The sequence below is a fragment of the Colletotrichum chrysophilum genome, assembly GCF_026319265.1.
Source record: "Colletotrichum chrysophilum strain AFK26 chromosome Unknown scaffold_56, whole genome shotgun sequence".
Lineage (NCBI taxonomy): Eukaryota > Fungi > Ascomycota > Sordariomycetes > Glomerellales > Glomerellaceae > Colletotrichum > Colletotrichum chrysophilum.
The window spans coordinates 1-17,542 of NW_026517343.1; the positions used below are offsets into that span (position 1 = coordinate 1).

At 50.2% G+C, this 17,542-nt stretch overlaps 1 protein-coding gene across 1 annotated transcript; it reads right to left on the reverse strand.

The window, feature by feature from the left end:
- Window positions 1–936: 936 nt before the first annotated feature.
- Window positions 937–3,993, reverse strand: COL26b_007083 (uncharacterized protein; the record flags this gene model as incomplete). Its single annotated transcript, XM_053179888.1, has 2 exons — window positions 937–1,073; window positions 1,125–3,993. The coding sequence occupies 2 exons, from the start codon at window positions 3,991–3,993 to the stop codon at window positions 937–939; spliced, it is 3,006 nt and encodes a 1,001-aa protein (XP_053036096.1).
- Between the last annotated feature and the right edge of the window lie 13,549 nt (window positions 3,994–17,542).

Below are 17,542 nucleotides of genomic sequence, written 5' to 3' on the forward strand. Positions count from 1 at the left end.
CCTCCCACCCCCTCCAATCCCCGCCGCAAACCTCTCCCCCTCAGCCGCAAGCCGGTCCCTCTCCGCCGTGATAACAACCACATCCCCCGGAAACGCCCCCGCCCCCGCCATCCCCACACTAACCCTCGCATCCATCGCCTCCGCCTCCGCCTCCCCGCCACTTGCCGTTCCAAAAGAATGGACGACAACGATGAGAGTAAAACACCAGACCAACGCGCCAAGCCTTCATATTTATAACCATCTCGTTTGACTGAAGCTGGGCAGTCCTCCAGGTCTTGAACAGGAAGGTCGTGTGTTTTGTTGGTGGCGCAGTTGGAAGATTGTCGTTGGTGAGGTGGCCGCACCCCTGCAGCTGGGGATGCCGAGATCCGGCAGGACTTGGACTGCCACCCGTAGGACTTTGTCCTAGAATACTTCCAGGTTGCGCACGTAGACGCCCGGCGTTGGTCGCAGCTCCAAAGTTGCTGGCAGGGGCTTCAATCATTCACGCGTGCTTGCAACAAGGCTGTGTCAAATGGAGAAAGTCTTGCAATGATTTGGGCAAAAGGTTGTGTGCATAATGATGTTACACGCCCATCTCTGGGTCTTCTAAGTCTGTCTATCTCTATGACAATACATCATGTTTCTTCAGTGCTCGCCGCCGCCTGTTAATGCATACGAGCGCTCAAAAGTCGTTACCTGTGCCTTTCCGTAGCCTGTTCATGCCTGTTGCGCCAATGCCTGATCTGAACAAAAGAAACACTCGTTATGAATAGTCCCCCCAACACCCATTACCCAAACCAATACTCGCTTTTCTATTTCCTGTTCTGGACCTCTATACTCCGACACAATGTTTCCAAATCGCCGTCCGCCCACTCCAATAAAAAAAATGACACAAGGCCATGAAGCGCTTCGACAATGTGAATCTTTGCCGACATGAACCTCGCTTGCTGGGCTTCAAACAGCCATCGCTACCGTTCTTCTCGATCTTGTAACTGTGTATTCAGGGAAAGGATCCTCCTCCTCCTCCTCCTCTTCTTCTTGGAAAAGGAAAACATTCCCGAACTCGTCCACGTCCAGAACCTCGTCAGGGTCTGTTGCCCTTAGCTTCTCCTCCAAACTGAGCGGAGGTTCCCTCTAGAAACTGAGCAGACCGCTGCGTCGCTTGCCGAGGGGATAGACCATGAGAGCGCTCAGGAATAGTCCCACGGTGATACCAATGGCGACTTGAATAACACTGAGCAGGACGTCGAATGCAGAGTTGTTGATGTTGGACGCGTCGACCGTCGTGCCGTTATTATTCGTGATCTGATCCGCTGACGTCACTCCTGCAAGAAGGGATCCACCAGCAGCAAGACCACTGGGCACTTGCACGAAAATTGCGGGCAACATAGCCGCCGCAGCCAAGCCATATCCAATGGTGCGCGTCCGCTTGGCAGGTTCTCCTCCTTCCGTGGGCTTCTCTGGGTCCGCAAACGTAGTGGAAGTTGGCGTTGTCGGGGCCGACTCATCGGGGGTGTGGATACCGTTGTTGTGGCCCGACATCTGGTACTCGTTGTGGCGACGGCTGCTGCTAACGAAGCGAGGCTTGATGCGCACGTCGAACCAGTCGAGGAAGTCGAGCCACTTGTTGTGGGCGTGGCGACCGAGGCGAGAGTAGAGGTTGGCGAGCAAGCCGACCGTCAGGGCGCCCAGCATGTTCGAAATCTGGGCATTGCCCACGAAGAAGTCCGACGAATAGTTGTTGACGAGGAATCCGGCGAGGGAGATGGCGATCATGACAGGCATCTGCTTCCACTTCGCGCCGTTGATGATGCAGAGGCACAGTGTGAATGCCGGAACGAACAGAAGGTACCATTGCCTGTTAAGGGGATTCTCGCACGTCGTTCGTGATTCGGCGTGTCTGTCAATCATGCCGTAGAGTGCTGTTCCTATGGTGGTACCGTAGCCAAGAAAGAGTGTGTAAATCATGGCGTAAACCATTCGAACACTACCAGCGACAAGGTTGTGGCTCTGGAGCTCCAGAGAACTGCACAGCACCATGTAACCTGGCAAAATCAGGGCAATGGAGCTTTGAGCTAGAGCCGAGAAGCAAAAGATTGAACCGTTGTTGATAGAGCCGAAAGCGCGGGCCAGGAAAGACGTCAAGATGGAAGCGGTGATCTCGAATACGTTGGCGTACAGTTCATTGCTAGGTGCCATGTACAGCTGCATGTATCCCACCAGAACGCCCAGAACCCAGGCGATGGGGAGGTCAATGAACCGACCGGAGAAGGCGAAGGGAGCCACACAAGCGCTCGCGAAGCCGAATGTCAGTACGCGCACCCATCTGGGGTACTTGGAGTTGCGACCTATAATCGCATCCAGCCTGACTGTTGCTTCGTCGGCACTAATGAGGTCGTGGACAACGAGCTTGTATACGTGGTGCGTGTCGCGAAGCTTGCCGAGATCGACACCGTGGGCAGAGCGCACAATCTTGACCTCCGTGGTGTGCGTAGCACTGTCGTCGAAGCTGATGATCATGCAGCCAGGGATGTACAAGAACTGGCCCTCGATCTCCAGAACGCGGGCCGACATCTTCATGTACTCTTCCAAACGATGAGTCGGGGCACCGTACATCATCAAAGCCCTGCACAACTTAACCAGATACTTATGCCGGGAAAGGATCTGGGCAATGTGCTTGGTGATCCTGATCTTATCGTCAGATCTGCTCTTAGGCGAAGACGCGCCCCAGCCGGACTTCTTCTTCTTAGGCTTGGGTGCGTCTTGCTTGATCTTCTCGGTGAAGCCAGCTGAGAAGGCACTTGAGCCAGGACCCATCATGGCGGAGGACGACTTAAGCAGCTCCGTGAGGGCCATGGACGACCTAGATCCTTGCTGCTTGTGGTAGCTGAAGAGGCCGCTGCTTGGCCGAGACGGGCGTGGGGACCCGGGGGCCGACGGCGGCGCGGAGGGTGGTGCGGAGGTTGGGGCAGATGGCGGCTTGGATCCGGGGGGCGAGTGGTTCGGAGTAGTGCCTCCGGGAGTGTTGAGGCCGCTACTCCCACCGCTGCCATTCTCGTTGTACAGCTTGAGCAGCGATGACAAGATTCCGCCATGGTATTGCTTGGGCGGAGGAACGTAATCATGAGCATATGACTGCTCGTTGGTGGGCGTTGCTGTTCCAGAGCGGGCACCAGCCGGAGGTGCATACTTCAAGTAATCGTTGGGCTGGCCTCTTCCTCTCTTCTGGCGTTGAGTGTGGGACCTGACAAGGTTCTCTGCAGCCAGGTGGGAGTTCTTCCTGGGACGGTTTCGTACTGCGCGGCGCGAGTTGTTGGGCGCCTGTACTCCAGTGCTCAATCCTCCAACGCGATCGAGGTCCTCATCGGTCTCGTCACTGAAGGGGTTGTTGGCCATGTCGAGAGAATTCCTGCGCGAGGGCGGGGACGAGTAGTTCTCGACACTGACGGCCAGTCTGTCGGCACGTTGACGGGCCTCGAGCCCGGAGCGTTGCTGACGCTCGCCGGCACTGCGCTCGGCGGCGTCGGCCTTTTCCCGCTCCTCCGGGGCATCGTAGCTGGTGTTACGGCGCAATACTGGCCGGGGGCGGCGCAGGGTATCCGAGGGGCCGGCCTCCTCCTGACCTTCTGAGATGAGGACCTGGGTCAAAGCACGACGCAGCTCGCCGGCGTCCGGAGCGCCCTCAGGCACATCTCGTCGGGGAGTAGCAAACGGATTGGTGTCGGGGCCCTCAGGAGACATGTTCTGCGAGAAATAGTCGTCGCCAACTACAATACTGGGCGGTCTGTCGTCGCCGTGAAAGCCAACACGCTTCTTCTCCTTCTTGGCCGAGGGGACGTTTGCTTGTTGAGGATTCAGCAACGGCGGCGTATGGAGCTTATCCTGCTGCTGGTTTTGAGCTTGTTGCGGTGGTGAAGGGTCGGCGAAGGGAGAAGCGGCGGGTTGGGGAGACGGGTTGGAGCTGCTGGAGCTCGATTGCCCGGGGTCTTGATTCGCCGCGGGCGCCGACATGGTACCGAAAATAGAAAGGGATCGGCGCCGGCGTGGCCGTTGGGATGCTGTTGTGGTCTGATTCGATTAAGATTTCCGTGGACAAGAGTACGAATGCACAACGCAAGATAAATTGAGGTTGCTGCGGATGCGGGTAATAACAAAGCTAGCGGGCGGGTTGATGCCGTTTGGACAGACGGGAAGTCGGACTCGGTTCGTTCGGTGTGGTGTAATTGGTCTCGGTCGGGGTCGGTGTGTACCTGACGAGAGGTGCGTGTAGGTCCAGTGCTTGCTTGTACGTGCTTGCGGGTAGAAGGCACGGCGCTCGTTCGTTCAGTGGACTTCGCGGCGGTAGCGGTTACGTGCAGCAGGAGTGATCATCGTGTGAAGGGAAAGAGAAATGGGATCGTGGGTGGTGGGAGGAGGATGTAGGTAGAGGTAGTTCGTGGGCAGGAGGCAAGGTAGATAGAGGTAGAGGTAGAGGGAGAGAGAGGGGAGGAGGGGATGATCAATGGAGACAGGACGGAGAAGCTGAGAAACAGACAGGCGGAAGGGGCGGAGAGATGGGACGTAATGAATGGCAAAAAGAAGAGGGAAGGGACGGGGAAGAAGCTAGACGATGGAGCAAGCAAGCAAGCTGGTGCAAATGCTCCAGCTCCAGCTCCAGTCGAGAATCACACAGACAACGGAGGGCCCAAGGCAAGATCCACGGGGACTGCTTGGTGTTTCTCGTCCCGAGTGAGTGCGTCGTCAAGGTGTGTGTCTATGTACCTGAGCTACATGGATGGATACTCTGTACAATTTTGGTAGAGACTTGGCGAGGTTGGACGGCATTCTTCTTATCACGCAAGAATCCGCATGGCTCCTGGTCGGGACCAGCTCAGTGCTGAAGCGTGTTCGATGAGCGACCTCGACCTCGACCATGGACCCCAGGTAGGGTAGCGGACGACTCCATCACGTCTTGTGGTGCCTAGTGGTGGTGATGATGGTAGTGGACTCCATCGAAAAACTCCATCGCCCACGCCCCCATGTCCACCACCCACGCCATTCCCTGTCGCGCAAGGTCTCGTCCTGTCGTCGGCCTGCCTTGTCCGTCATGGGCGTGGCCAAGGAGGGGCGGGAGGGGAGACGGGCTTGGGTGACTAGGAGCGGCTGGCGGGTCCCAGAGGTCAGGAATCACAAAGTGTGAGAAAGAAAGGCGAAGGCAAGAGTGAAAAAAACACGAGGGTCCACAGCAGTCGTCAGAGAGAAGTGGAGCGAGTGAGCAAGTCGACGATGGTGGTTGAACTTTGCTGTGTATGTGTCTGGTTATCTGTGGTGTGGTGTGTATCTGGTATGGATGTCCATTTGTGTGTGCAGTGTGCATTGTTTGTGGCAGGAACAGATATTGAATAAAGATACCTGGGTACATCGGTACATCGGTACATAGATACATTTGCTGATTAAACAGCTTGGGACAAGAGGCAATGACTGGACTGGGCGGACAGAACAAGAGGCAATACCTGATGGAGGGAGGCAAGTGCTGGTAGAAGGTTTTCCCTTGCCGCTAGAAGGAGGAAACAGTGGAACCAGCCGCAGAAACCCCTATCGACGACGCCTATCACGTTGGGAGACGCCGTCAAGCAGTGGACGGCTTGATTCACGGCGGTTTCCCTTGGCCTGGCAGTAGCCTGTGAGAGCACTGAAGTGGTTGCTGTCACGGCGAACGGCGCCCCTGCATCGACCAACTCTCTTCCGAGTAAGGTACGTACCTTTCTTCCGGATGTACGTACCTTGCCTCTGTGCCTGTCTCAGCGCCTTCACAGGTTCACAGTTCTTTCCAATAGACACCCCTCCTCCTCTTCTTCCCACCAACATGCCATGCAATGCCATGCCATGCCGCCATCACCCATCCCGACTCCCGTCTGCCAAACACACGCACTGCACATTGGATTGATTGTCCACGGGCACTCACTCACCGTGACGGTTGACCCCCATGCCATCAGAACACCCTGCGCTGAGCCAAGCAGTAGCTCTGCTGAGCTGTCCGCGCTACGGTGCCCATCATTGCCATTTCTTGCCTGCGCTGCAGACCGTCCCCCGCTACTCGCGCTGCCGTCTCGGCGTACACGTGCCTCGACCAAGACATGCGGTGGAATTCCATGTCGTGCGTTATCGCCCGTATCGAAGGTCGGTCTGTTGTTGGTGTTGGCGTTGTAGTCTGCCCTCACCTGAGGTGAACTAGCACGACCTTCAGGCCACAGGAAACAGGTCACAGAAGAGATGAGTAGGACGAAACAATACGAGACCGAGACCAAGAGAGATCGTGGCCTGAGCTGACACTGCCAATCGTCGATACATCCAAGGTGAGGTGAACAAATCAATTACCCATTATTCTGACCTCAAGATAGCTCACCCAAGGTCCATCCTCAATGCGACACGAAGGGTTCCCCGACGACACAGCCGTCCGAGGCCCCGAGCTGAGAGCTCTCGCCTCTGCGCTGTTGAAGAAACCGCCGACCGGTAGCCAATGGCCGGCCCAAACACCATTACAAACACTCTTCGCCGCAACAGCAAGAAAAACTCGTCAAACCGCGCCCAGAGCTCCCTGCCACTTATTCCCAAACTACGGTAGCCCTGTCGGCGCAACTGAAAACTCTACCAAAGAGCCAAGCCAAATCCAAGCCAGTCCGTCCCAACTCTTCCATACTCCCATGTTCGCGGTCGGTGTCCGTGGTTCCCTCAACAAACCGACCGCGCTGGCGGGATCTATCTGGCTGCGCTATCCTACGCCGTTCACAGTGGCTCCCGCTGCTAGCTCAACCCGTCACCGGCGGAAAGGGGGTGTGGTGTGTGGATGGCACGCTCTTTTGAGGCTAAAGCCGCGCAAGAGAGGGTGTGAAGCACCCGGTCGGCGGCTGCCCTACCTCAGATAGCAGATATTGACTGATACACTAGATGCCATCTCGCATGCGAATCGCTGTCCCGTAGGGCCGATTCAGATAACGACATGTTCGCCATCCGCCCCTTGGCTCATTCCTGTCGACAGTTTTTCGCTGCATTTCTTCTCTTGGTGTCCCCCGAGTTTTTCACGCTTTACGCCACTCACGCATGAGGCTCCGTCATGGCCTTTTTGATCCTAACCACACATAATCGGCCATCGAAATTTGACAGCCATGTGTCATAGTATCATCCCGCCCGTCCCGTCTCACTCACCTCAGCGCACATCAGAACACCGCTGCAGAAATTCAGTCCCTCACTCACAAAACAAACCCCTCCAAATTGTCATCTTCGCATGACTTTGGCCAGCCAAGCTGCCAATCGCATGCCCATCCCCTGCTAGCTTCAGGGCCCTTCAACCTCTCAATCAGGGCAGTCCCCTGGCCCATTCCTGCCCCTGCCAAATCCAAGGGCCCAGGGGGAGGGGGGTGCCCTGGTGGCGCAGCCGATCTGAGTCTCCCGGGCCCAACATCCGAACAACGGAACCTGGCGAGAGGGACCGCTGAAGCCTGCCCATTCCCTCCTTACACACCCTTTCTTCTCTCGCTCGCGCGTCTGAACCGCTGCTCCTGGTCGGGTCCCGAACCACCGGTGCGGCGGTAACGAACAAGACAGCACAATCTTGCCTTGCCTTGCTTCCCGCCTGCGACCTGCGACCTGCTGCGGCGGCGGGCGCGGCGCGATGGCGCTGCGAGACATGACGTAGCACCACCCACCCGTCTGTCCAGACACCCGCCAACCTGTTTTCACTTTCACCAGTCGCTGTCTCTGCGTCAGCGTCAACGCCCGAATCGAGCGTTTCGCGTAATCGGCTGTGACAGCGAAACACCGCCGTTCGGTTCTTCGGGGGCACTAAGCATTCGAGGCTCTGCACGACGTGTCTCACTGGACAACGACGACGACGTCGACGACGACACCGCAACAAACATGCTCAACGACGTAACACGGACCCCACTATCACATGAACGGGCGCGCTGTCAGAAACCAGGGAAATGGTGATCCGACATTGAGTTCACTCTCTTGATGAAAATCACATTCGCTGCTTGGCTACACTACGACCCCCCACCGTCTCTCCCTACCGGAAAGACACCCGGGAACCTACCGCCGCGTCTCATCCCGCCGTCCCTGATACGATCTTGACCGGACCACATTTCCATCATACATACTACGCAGTAACTTCACCTAAGAGAAGGAAACGCGTTCTCGTGCCACGCCCCCACTTTTTGGGTTTTCAGCAAGCCTCGACCTGCGAAGCGGGTGCTCACAAGCTATACAAAAAAACCCCTTATATAATAACAAAGAAATTATAATTTTGATTTTTATTCCACTATGAACTAGCCTAATACCTAATACTAGTACTAACTTAGAAATATATATTTAAGAGGCTATTAATACTATTACTATTAACTTAGAGTTATTAACCCTAAAGGTAGTAAAGATATTTAATATACTATATCAATAGCTATATTATTATATTTAAAGCTATAGCTCTGTAATAAGCTATAAAAATATTAATACTAAGTTATTTTAAGCTTAAGAATAAGTAATTATTATATATATTAAGTTATTAACTACCTTAACTATATAAACTTTAGAGTTTATATTAACCTTATTTAAGATATTACTAACTTACTTTTATATAAAGTAATACGTCTAGAAGATAATATATTATATATTAGCGTTAACCAAGTATTAAAATTTACTAAATATTATAGCTTTTTCTATATAAAAGATTATATACTTAATATAGAGAGAGAGAAGGCTAAAAGAATTAATATAATTAATAAATAGTTTATTAAGCTAAAGTATATTCTATAGTTAATAGTATAATATTATCCTTATTAATATCTAAAATATAGATAAAATAAGTTTTAAGATTAATATTAATAAAGATATAATAGTAATAACTAAGAAGAAGAGAGATTATTACTTTACTATTCTGACTAATTAAAAGTCTACTATAACAGTGAAAGTTATCTCTATTAATAGTTAAATAATATTAACCTTTTTTATTTTTAACAATAATAAGTATATAAGCTAATAATATAATATTAAAGAGATATATAAAGATATTATAATTAAAGTCTTTTTATCTAGCTATATAAATAACTAGCTTACTCTTAATTAGATATATTATTTTAATATATATACTAAAACGTATATAGTTAGAATATATTAATTACTCCTCTTTAACAACTATAGCTTTTATTATACTATTTAGTTTATTAAGTATTATAAAGAGAATAGAATTATACTTTTCAGCTTTTTATTATACTTTATATATATTATATAGCTATTTAACATTATAATCTTTTAGCTACTTAAGTATTACTACTTAAAAGCTATTAATACTATTATTTAAAATAGTTATACTTATATTATAAAGTTAGAGTTCTTTAACTTTATTTAAAATATTAAAAAGGAAATATTTAAAGTTATAACTATTCTCCTAAACTTTAGAGAGATTAATATTTACTTATATAATCTTTAAAAAGTGCTAAATAAAGTATTAATATATTAAGGAATACTTTTACTACTATATATACTTCTACTTGAAACAGATAATAAAAGATAATATTTGTTACTTTTTAATACTTTTATAACTTATAAGAAGCTTAATATTATTATTAATAACTTCTTAAATATAGCTTTAGGTTATTTATAGATCTTTAATAACATATAAACTAATATATAACGCTTTATATATAAAGCTTTATTTTATAGTTTATAGTTTATATAAACTAAAGATAACTTAAGCTATATTTGCTTTATAGAAGAAGTATATCAAGTATACTACTAGAGTAAAAAATAAAACTTTATAATTAAGAGGGATCTTTATTACAGTTTGAAGATATTAAATAATAGCTTATAATAAAAAAATAGCTGCAGAAAAAGCCTAAAGACTAATAAAAGTAGCTAAAGAGAAATAAGTTAAACTTAACTAAAAATAATATATAGAAGCTATAAAGATTACTAAAGTATTTAGAATATTTAAGAGATTTAAACTAATAGAAATTTTAGAAATAACTTATAATAAAAGGTAGTTAAAACGCACTTAGTTTAATTAATATATTATCGTACTTTTCGTTTAGGTAGTCTTTTTGTATAGCTTATAAGCACCTGCTTTGCAGATCGAGGCTTGCTGAAAACCCAAAAAGTGGGGGCGTGGCACGAGTAACGCCCGTATTCCTCGTCCACGATGTTTCTATCCTGAGCGAGGCAGTGAACAACAGCGTCTTGTTCATCCCTAGCCCCCCTATCCAAACATTGAGCTACCCGCTGGCACCCGTCCATGTGCCCGCCGGTCGGTGCGGTGCGGTGCACGCTGCGGCCGTGTCGGGGCCATCAATCAATGCCGCCACCAACGTCCTAAATTGCGCCCAATCTCATCCAAACGCCAACCATCAAAGTTCCGTCGCCCTCCCGTGCCGCCCGGGACACCGGAGCCGGACTCTTTTCTTTGAGAGTAGCAAGACCTTCTAACCAACCATCGACCTCAAACCCGTCACGGTTCTAACGGACTCATCTCGCACAAGCCCTCCAGGGATGTCCCCTCTCCTCAACCTCTTCCCAAAACAGTTTCGAACTACTCGCCGGTCTCAAAAAAGGGCAGTTCTAGAACGCTAGTCTTCCTGAGCCTCAACTGTTAAAGTGGTTCCCCTCATCGCGGTCCCCATCGTCTCCAAAAGTTTCTCCAAAACTCCGCGGCCGCAGCCCGAGAAAGCTGATACAAAAAACCACCAACCCGGAGATACCAGTAAGACCCTTTACCCGCGTACCCGTGCCCAAGAGCGAAAGAGAGAAATCCACCGAGGAGTGGATTTATCGACCGTTCCAGCTGGATGTCTCGCTCATCCGTGTGATAGACAAGAAAAAATCACATCCTCCGGCGGCCGTGCCCCTCGTCCTCCCTCCAACCCTTCCCTCACCCCTCGGGTTGCCTAATTGGGAAGTCCCGGGTCTCAAACTCCATAATTTCTCCCTCTCACATCCATCTTTCAGGTCACCATAGATGCGGGAACGCGCAGCCTCCACCATCACAATGGAGATTCACCACTTTCTAGGCTTTCTAGCCCACCACTTTTTCGCCCCCGGGGCCCCAATTCCCATCCAGCCTTCTCTCTCTACCTCCCCCTCTCCGCTTCGCTGAAGTGTCAAAACATCCATTAAGCTGCATTCGGTACGGAGAGCCGAAGCGGATGCATATCTGCGGTTGCAAGAGCCCTTACCACACAGGAAGGGGGTCCCTCTGTCGCTCTCAAGTGTGAAGAGGTGACACCACAAACGGATCCCAGAGGGCTTCCAACTGCCTCTTTCTCACATCGCAATTTGGGGAGGTGGGAAAACACTGAGATGACTCTTCTGCCTGTCCTCATGATCGTGAAGTTTTTCAAATTCCACCAAGAGCGGGATCCATCCAATATCAAAATTTCATACCGGCCATCCCGCCCCCAAGGACTCGCTGCGCTCGTTCCCGCTCCTGAGCTCCACCACGTTCAGCCAAAGGAGAAATGAACCACGCACACACTCGCACACCCTTTATTTTTTTTGAGATAAACCCTGCGCAGCTGCCAATCTCAGCCCGGTCGTGATGTGCGCATGGGATGTCCAAACTTTCGACAGGGGCGGTTTGAGGACATGGAAGGGTTGGGTTAAAGCAAAAGAGCCGGGGCCCGCGACTTTTTCTTTTTTTTTTTTCCTTGTGTCCAGCCAAATTCTCACATACCACTGTCATCGCAACATGTAAGAGAGCCGCGAAACAGATAATGGCAAAACGAAGGTCAAGGAGGGTCCGCACAAAACTCCAATTCCAAAAAAGTCATTGCCAGAACCCCCAAGTGGCCAAAAATAAAGACAATGAGACTGTTTTTGCTCACCCAATCGCCCAAAACATCCCTAATCCCATACCGACCACAGTCCGTCGAAACAACGTCGGTATCGGGGCCACATTGCGTCCTCCTCTCCCGTGCCGGGGGGGCGCAGAAGCTTCCCACGGAAGTTGCAGCCGGTTCGAAGGACGGTCTAGAATTTACGCTGTCTGATTCACGTCCAATGTTTCTTGTTCATCCATTACGCTTTATTTTTTCTGCCCGACGTCTCGAGTTGGGATGGAGGGAGGTTGAACAAGCTTCATGCATGACGCGCGCCGCGGGAGCACAGTACGGTCTGCACGGACGGATATCTATCCTCTGTACCTTCGTTCTTCGTAAGATGCCAGATCCCTCGCGTGTTGCGTGTCCTGGTTTAAGCTTTCTTCCTGCTGCATTGGATGGCATGTCATTTTCATCAAGCCTGCGAATTGTGAAACGGGAAGCTGAGGCGGTTTTTTTCATGACGCATGCTGAGAGGCGTGAGATGTCACTACAGTAGCTAGCCGGAAGAATGTTTTGCTTGCCATTCTAGACGGTCCTTTTCTATCAAGAATACTGACTCGGCCCCTTTCTGACTTGGTTTCTCGCGTTTTGGAAAAACCTGACGGCGCGCCGTTCGATGCAGCGTTTGTCAGTAACACCATAACTTGTTCGTGTTCACATGTGAAAAAATCAAGATCAAACGCCTCCAACGCGCGTCGAGTTCGCATCGCGCATTTGCAGACCTAGCGTTTGATCAATGCCTACAACCTCACGCCGATATCAACTGCCCGTTTTGTCCGCTCGATACCTGATATCAGGCAAGTCGCTGCGTGCAACAGCTGAATCTAAATAATCCAGTCCAGGTCCAGGGAGAGAGGCTCACAAAAGGGTAGGTAGGTAGTGCACAGCTGCAAGCGCAAGGGTCCGGCGGTTATGCTTGTCCGTCATGACACGTGGGCGGGCTCAATCTGCCACCCCCTACCCTACCATGCCCTGCCCTCACCCCTAAATGCCCCCCCTCGGGCGATGGGACTTTGGGACCCCCACGCGGCCGGCCGCGGGATGTTGGCCGTGATGCCGGCGCGGTTTTGGGTGGCGGCTCCACTGGGCCTGAGATCCAGAAACATTATGCTTTTTCTTTTCCAGGAATTCTTTTTTTTCTTCGAGGTCGGCTTGAAGGCAAGGGTGGTAGGTATGTGTGTGTGCCATGGCATCGTGAACTCTTATTCCATGGCGCTTCGTCGTAGAGAGCGGTTGCTGGGCTGCGGGCGAGGGGCTGTGTCATGGCAGGTTCCTCTCTCATTTCTTTTTGAATTTGTGCCCTGTTAAAAAACCCCTTGGTTGCCGGCCTGTTTCTCGCTGGGCATGTGTCTTGTCGGGCACACCGGTCAGTGTGGTGTGTTATCACGGGCGGTGTGCGCGTCCTGAGAATCGGACAGAGATGAAGCCATCGTGAGAATTTTCGTGGCCCCCTCTCCCGCTCCCCTACGAAACTCTCTTTGGTGACCGGGGCGGGGATGCAGAACGGAATGTGACAGGTCATGTTTTCCGGGTCTAGGGGGGAGGGAGGGAAGTCTTGTAGACGAGCAAAGTGTTTGATGAGCGACAGGCAAGAGCCGCAAGGGCAAGAAAGAACACGGACAACATCCATCGTGACGGTGACAGGGCCAGAGCGAGCGAGGAGCTCTTTGGGCCCCAATTTCCCATCGCAGCCCAACCTGACATGGTCCCCTTGCGCTGGCAGTCGGTAAGGCTTGGTTCACGATGACTCTTTCTCTTTCGAGCACCCCGTGGCTGCAGCGGGCAGCAGGTGCTTTTTTTTTTTTTTTTTTTTGCCGATAGGTGCCAGTGATGGAACGGGGCCTTTGCTGGCAGGCGGGTGTGTGATGGGTGACGGGTGCAGTGGATCTGGTCGGGGAATTTCCCTTCATTTCGGCGGCCCCATCGAAGCTTCTCCCGTGTGATCGGCGATGGGTTCTTGGGAAAGGAGGCGTCCGCGGGTGTGACATTGCTGTGGTGACCGGGAGAGAGGGTGATATGTTTCTAAATTTGTTTGGGAGGGAGGGAGGGAGCTACCTTTTTATTGATCTTCCCGGAAGTTGGCATCGCGAGCTTGGTTCTTACCAGATCGAAGATCACGAGTCCGGTTCGGTTGGCGTTGGTCCAGATTCTGAGGTGACAATCATGAGAGGCTGTGTTCGGTGAGTCGGGAGATCGAGTGTATGTATGTAACCTTGTGATGGCGATGCTCAGTGGAAACGAAAGGAGGACTTGCGACGGCACTGGTACGCGGGGGATCTAAACGATAGAGATGTTCAGGAGAGTTAAGGATGGTGAGGTGATGATAGGCGGCATAGCCCCCTGGACCGTTATCAGTGCTTCTGTGGGAACTGTGCTGCTTCACGTGAACGATATGTCTAATAACGAAACTTCGCGTATTCTGCGTTTGTTAACTAAGCTGGTTACTCTGTACTAACAGCGTATTTTATTACATTCAGCTGGTGGTGTGGTACTACGCGACGAATGATGATGGAATATATAAGAGCAATATGCAAGCTTGAAAGCTTCGCAACGGCTTTTGAGTGTCGCAGCTCGCCAGCACTGGCATTCACCAATGATGATTCACCAAGTCAAATGATGTTGAGTGTGGTATTGCTAGCAAAGTGGGTTGAGATGTTGGTACTGGAGCCTTGAACGCCTGGTCTTTTCGCCTTTTAATGGAAGGCGATGAGCGCCGAGATCATGGCCATCTAGACGGAGACAGTGATAGTATTTCACGCATCACGGATTTGATGGAGGGTCGGAAATATTCCAGGGCAGGCGTCCTGGAGGACGGATTGCATTCAAGTCATCAACGACACTGTATGATCTCGCGCATATTGCAATTGTAGGTATTTGAACTGCGTAGCACAAAACGACAACTATGTCCGAGGAAGTACTGGTACGAAATAGAGGGAATCTTGGCGATTTCTATGACTGATTGGGCCCTGAACCTCGCTGAGATGAATTTGTCTTTCGGTTCGTCGCTAGCATCATCTTCGCAAACTACAGGTATCTCTGTCAATTTTTGATGGTAGTTTCCTTACAGTGCAGCTTGATGTTCATTGTCTCAATGTAATTATGATTTAGCTGCAGTGGTGCATAAGAATTTCGTTCTTGATAGGTATAACCAAGTTGACGATATTGAATTATTCAACACGCCTCATGGTGTCTCAATGTTCACAACGTCACCTTGCTGGCAGATTCTAGGAACCGGTCGTACCTTGCCTGTTTATCTTTGTAGTATGGACATTTTGCTATTTCCTTAATGAACCAGCTTATTTACCTACACTCCATCTTTCTTGTTTTCTGAGTTGTGAGGCGATGGAATTGCTCCATGAGTTACCAAGGTCCTCACGCTATAAAACATTGTCTTGGGACTGGTCTGAAGTCGCATTGTGGAGTTAAATCCAAACAGGTACATGGCCACATATATCTAAGGCGAAAATCTCGATGCGGATGCTCCTCACAATGCTCCATTCTCTTTCCTCTACATCAGCCAAACCCACTGCTTCACCCTGTTATCGACTCGAACAACATCATTTGAATCATGAAGCAACTCGACGATACTGCACAGGCAGAGCCTTTGAACACCGTCGACATCCAGCGCTCGCGACTCGTCAGACTCTCCACCGAGATACTGCTGGAAATCGCCAAATTCTTCGAATGGCACGACAAGTTTCTCTTTTCTCATACCTGCAAACGCGCAAAGAAGGTGATCGGCACGGACATGAAGGACTGGGATAATCTTTTCGAATTGAAACGCCCTTCGAGGGTCATGAGCAAGGCTGCGAGAGTCTTTCTCGCTGGCCTCGCCTGGAAAATGCCTCATTATTGGGTTTGCGAGTTTTGCGTGAAGCTTCACCATATTTCTAAAGCTTGCCCAACGTTTGAGTCTCAAGCTATGAAGTCTACGGATGTCCCCTCGAGATTGGAAACCTTACTGCAACCGGTTGCTTTGCCCATACATCATTCACGAATACAGATGGTGCTCAAACTCACAAGAATGAAAAATAACGGGGTTGCTGTCGACTGTCAACTACTCAGCAAGGTGTTGCAGAGCCACAAGTTAGCCTCCCGATGTGAGTGGAAGGATGAACATCGCCGGTGTAATCGAGTGCAAGGAGTAATCGTCCCCAAAGTCATCAGAGGGATGTTCATCCTTTACGCCAGGGTGGAAACGACCAGATGCGCGCCAAGATCAGACCGAACAGGATTATGGCTCGGAGACGTTGACGGATATACCTTGTGTAAACACATGACGTACACGCTCAGGGGGCTGGTGTTCCTCTCGTGGGGACGGTACTCCAACAGTAGCTCGTCGCCGCTGGGTTTCCATTATAACTTGATAACTGCTTTTGAAGAGAGGGGAACGCCAGTGAAGGGTTACTGCAAATACTGTCTCCTCGATTATACCCTTGTTGCCACCGCTGACAGTTTCATCGTGGAGTCATGGCAGAGCCTGGGGCGCTACGACCGGCCTCAAGATGCGCTGACGGACGAGCCGCTGGATCTCAAAGACCTGCCGCTGGAAGACCGCCCCTGGATGTTATTTCCAGGAAGAATGATCACGCCACGAAGTGGTGTGGCGTTGATGGGCGGCGAGCTTGTGTACCACCAGCCAGGCAGCGCACGGGACGCGTACATGAGTGGGTAATAACGGAAAGAGGCCGCCGTCAAGATTTGAGTCTGTTGCGACGGAAATGCATTTATATGAAGGTGTCATAGGTGAGTTCGGTAAAACATGGTTCATTATTAAGGATCGAGGAGTTATCTGCGATTACTTGCATATGTTAGTTAGCGGTGGGAGGTTTTCCTGCGACTTGTCAGGTAAGATACGCATATCGAGTATATAGGAGCTTCGCGGTCGAAGTTTGAGAGAAACAACTATCAAATACCGCATATGAATAGAGCGTTTCTCTTTGTTGCGTTTCGTGTGAAGATCTAAAGGGAGGCCTTTAAAGATCCGCACCCAGATCGTATCGTCGTCTGGGCTGTTAGTTGTAAGACAGTGACAAACACATATATACCAACGTCTGTCCTCTTTTATCAACCTGAGGTGGATCGCACATCGAAATTTATGCATCCGAATCTCATTGTGAGGAACGGGTGTGGTGTCAGGCAAGATCCAAGGGTATTTGGTCAAGCAATAACGTAACTCTGTACAAGTTGCTTTGAAGAGTCTTCGATTCACAAATTTGTCCATTCCAGAATTTATCGAATGGAATAAAAGGAACTTCGTGCTAATTTAGTCATAGCAAAATGTCGTTGAAGCGCACAATAATTAAACCGGTTCTGGAAAGTCGAAATCAGTCTCTCATCATGGCGTCAATCCGAAGACTGTGGGTCGCACGGGACCTGCAGCCGGGGACCTGATCTGAAGTGTTGATAGGCCAACTAAGTGAAATAATGCCGAAGTGCCTTTGATTGGTGGAAATGTTCAGATCTTGATGAAGGCACTCATCCAGTCCTACTTCGATCGAACATGAAAACATCTACTTGAGTTGATCTGGGTCCTGGCAACAAATTCGCAAGAATTCATCACGGTCCCAGTTGCACTATCAATACACTAATGACCCTAATTCCCCACTTTCTTCCCTGATATATGGGAGACTACTGACGAGAAGGAGACCTCCCAGACCCTCACAACCTTGCCACTTCGGAAGAGATGTGATTGCCAAACCTCCAAACCAATCCAG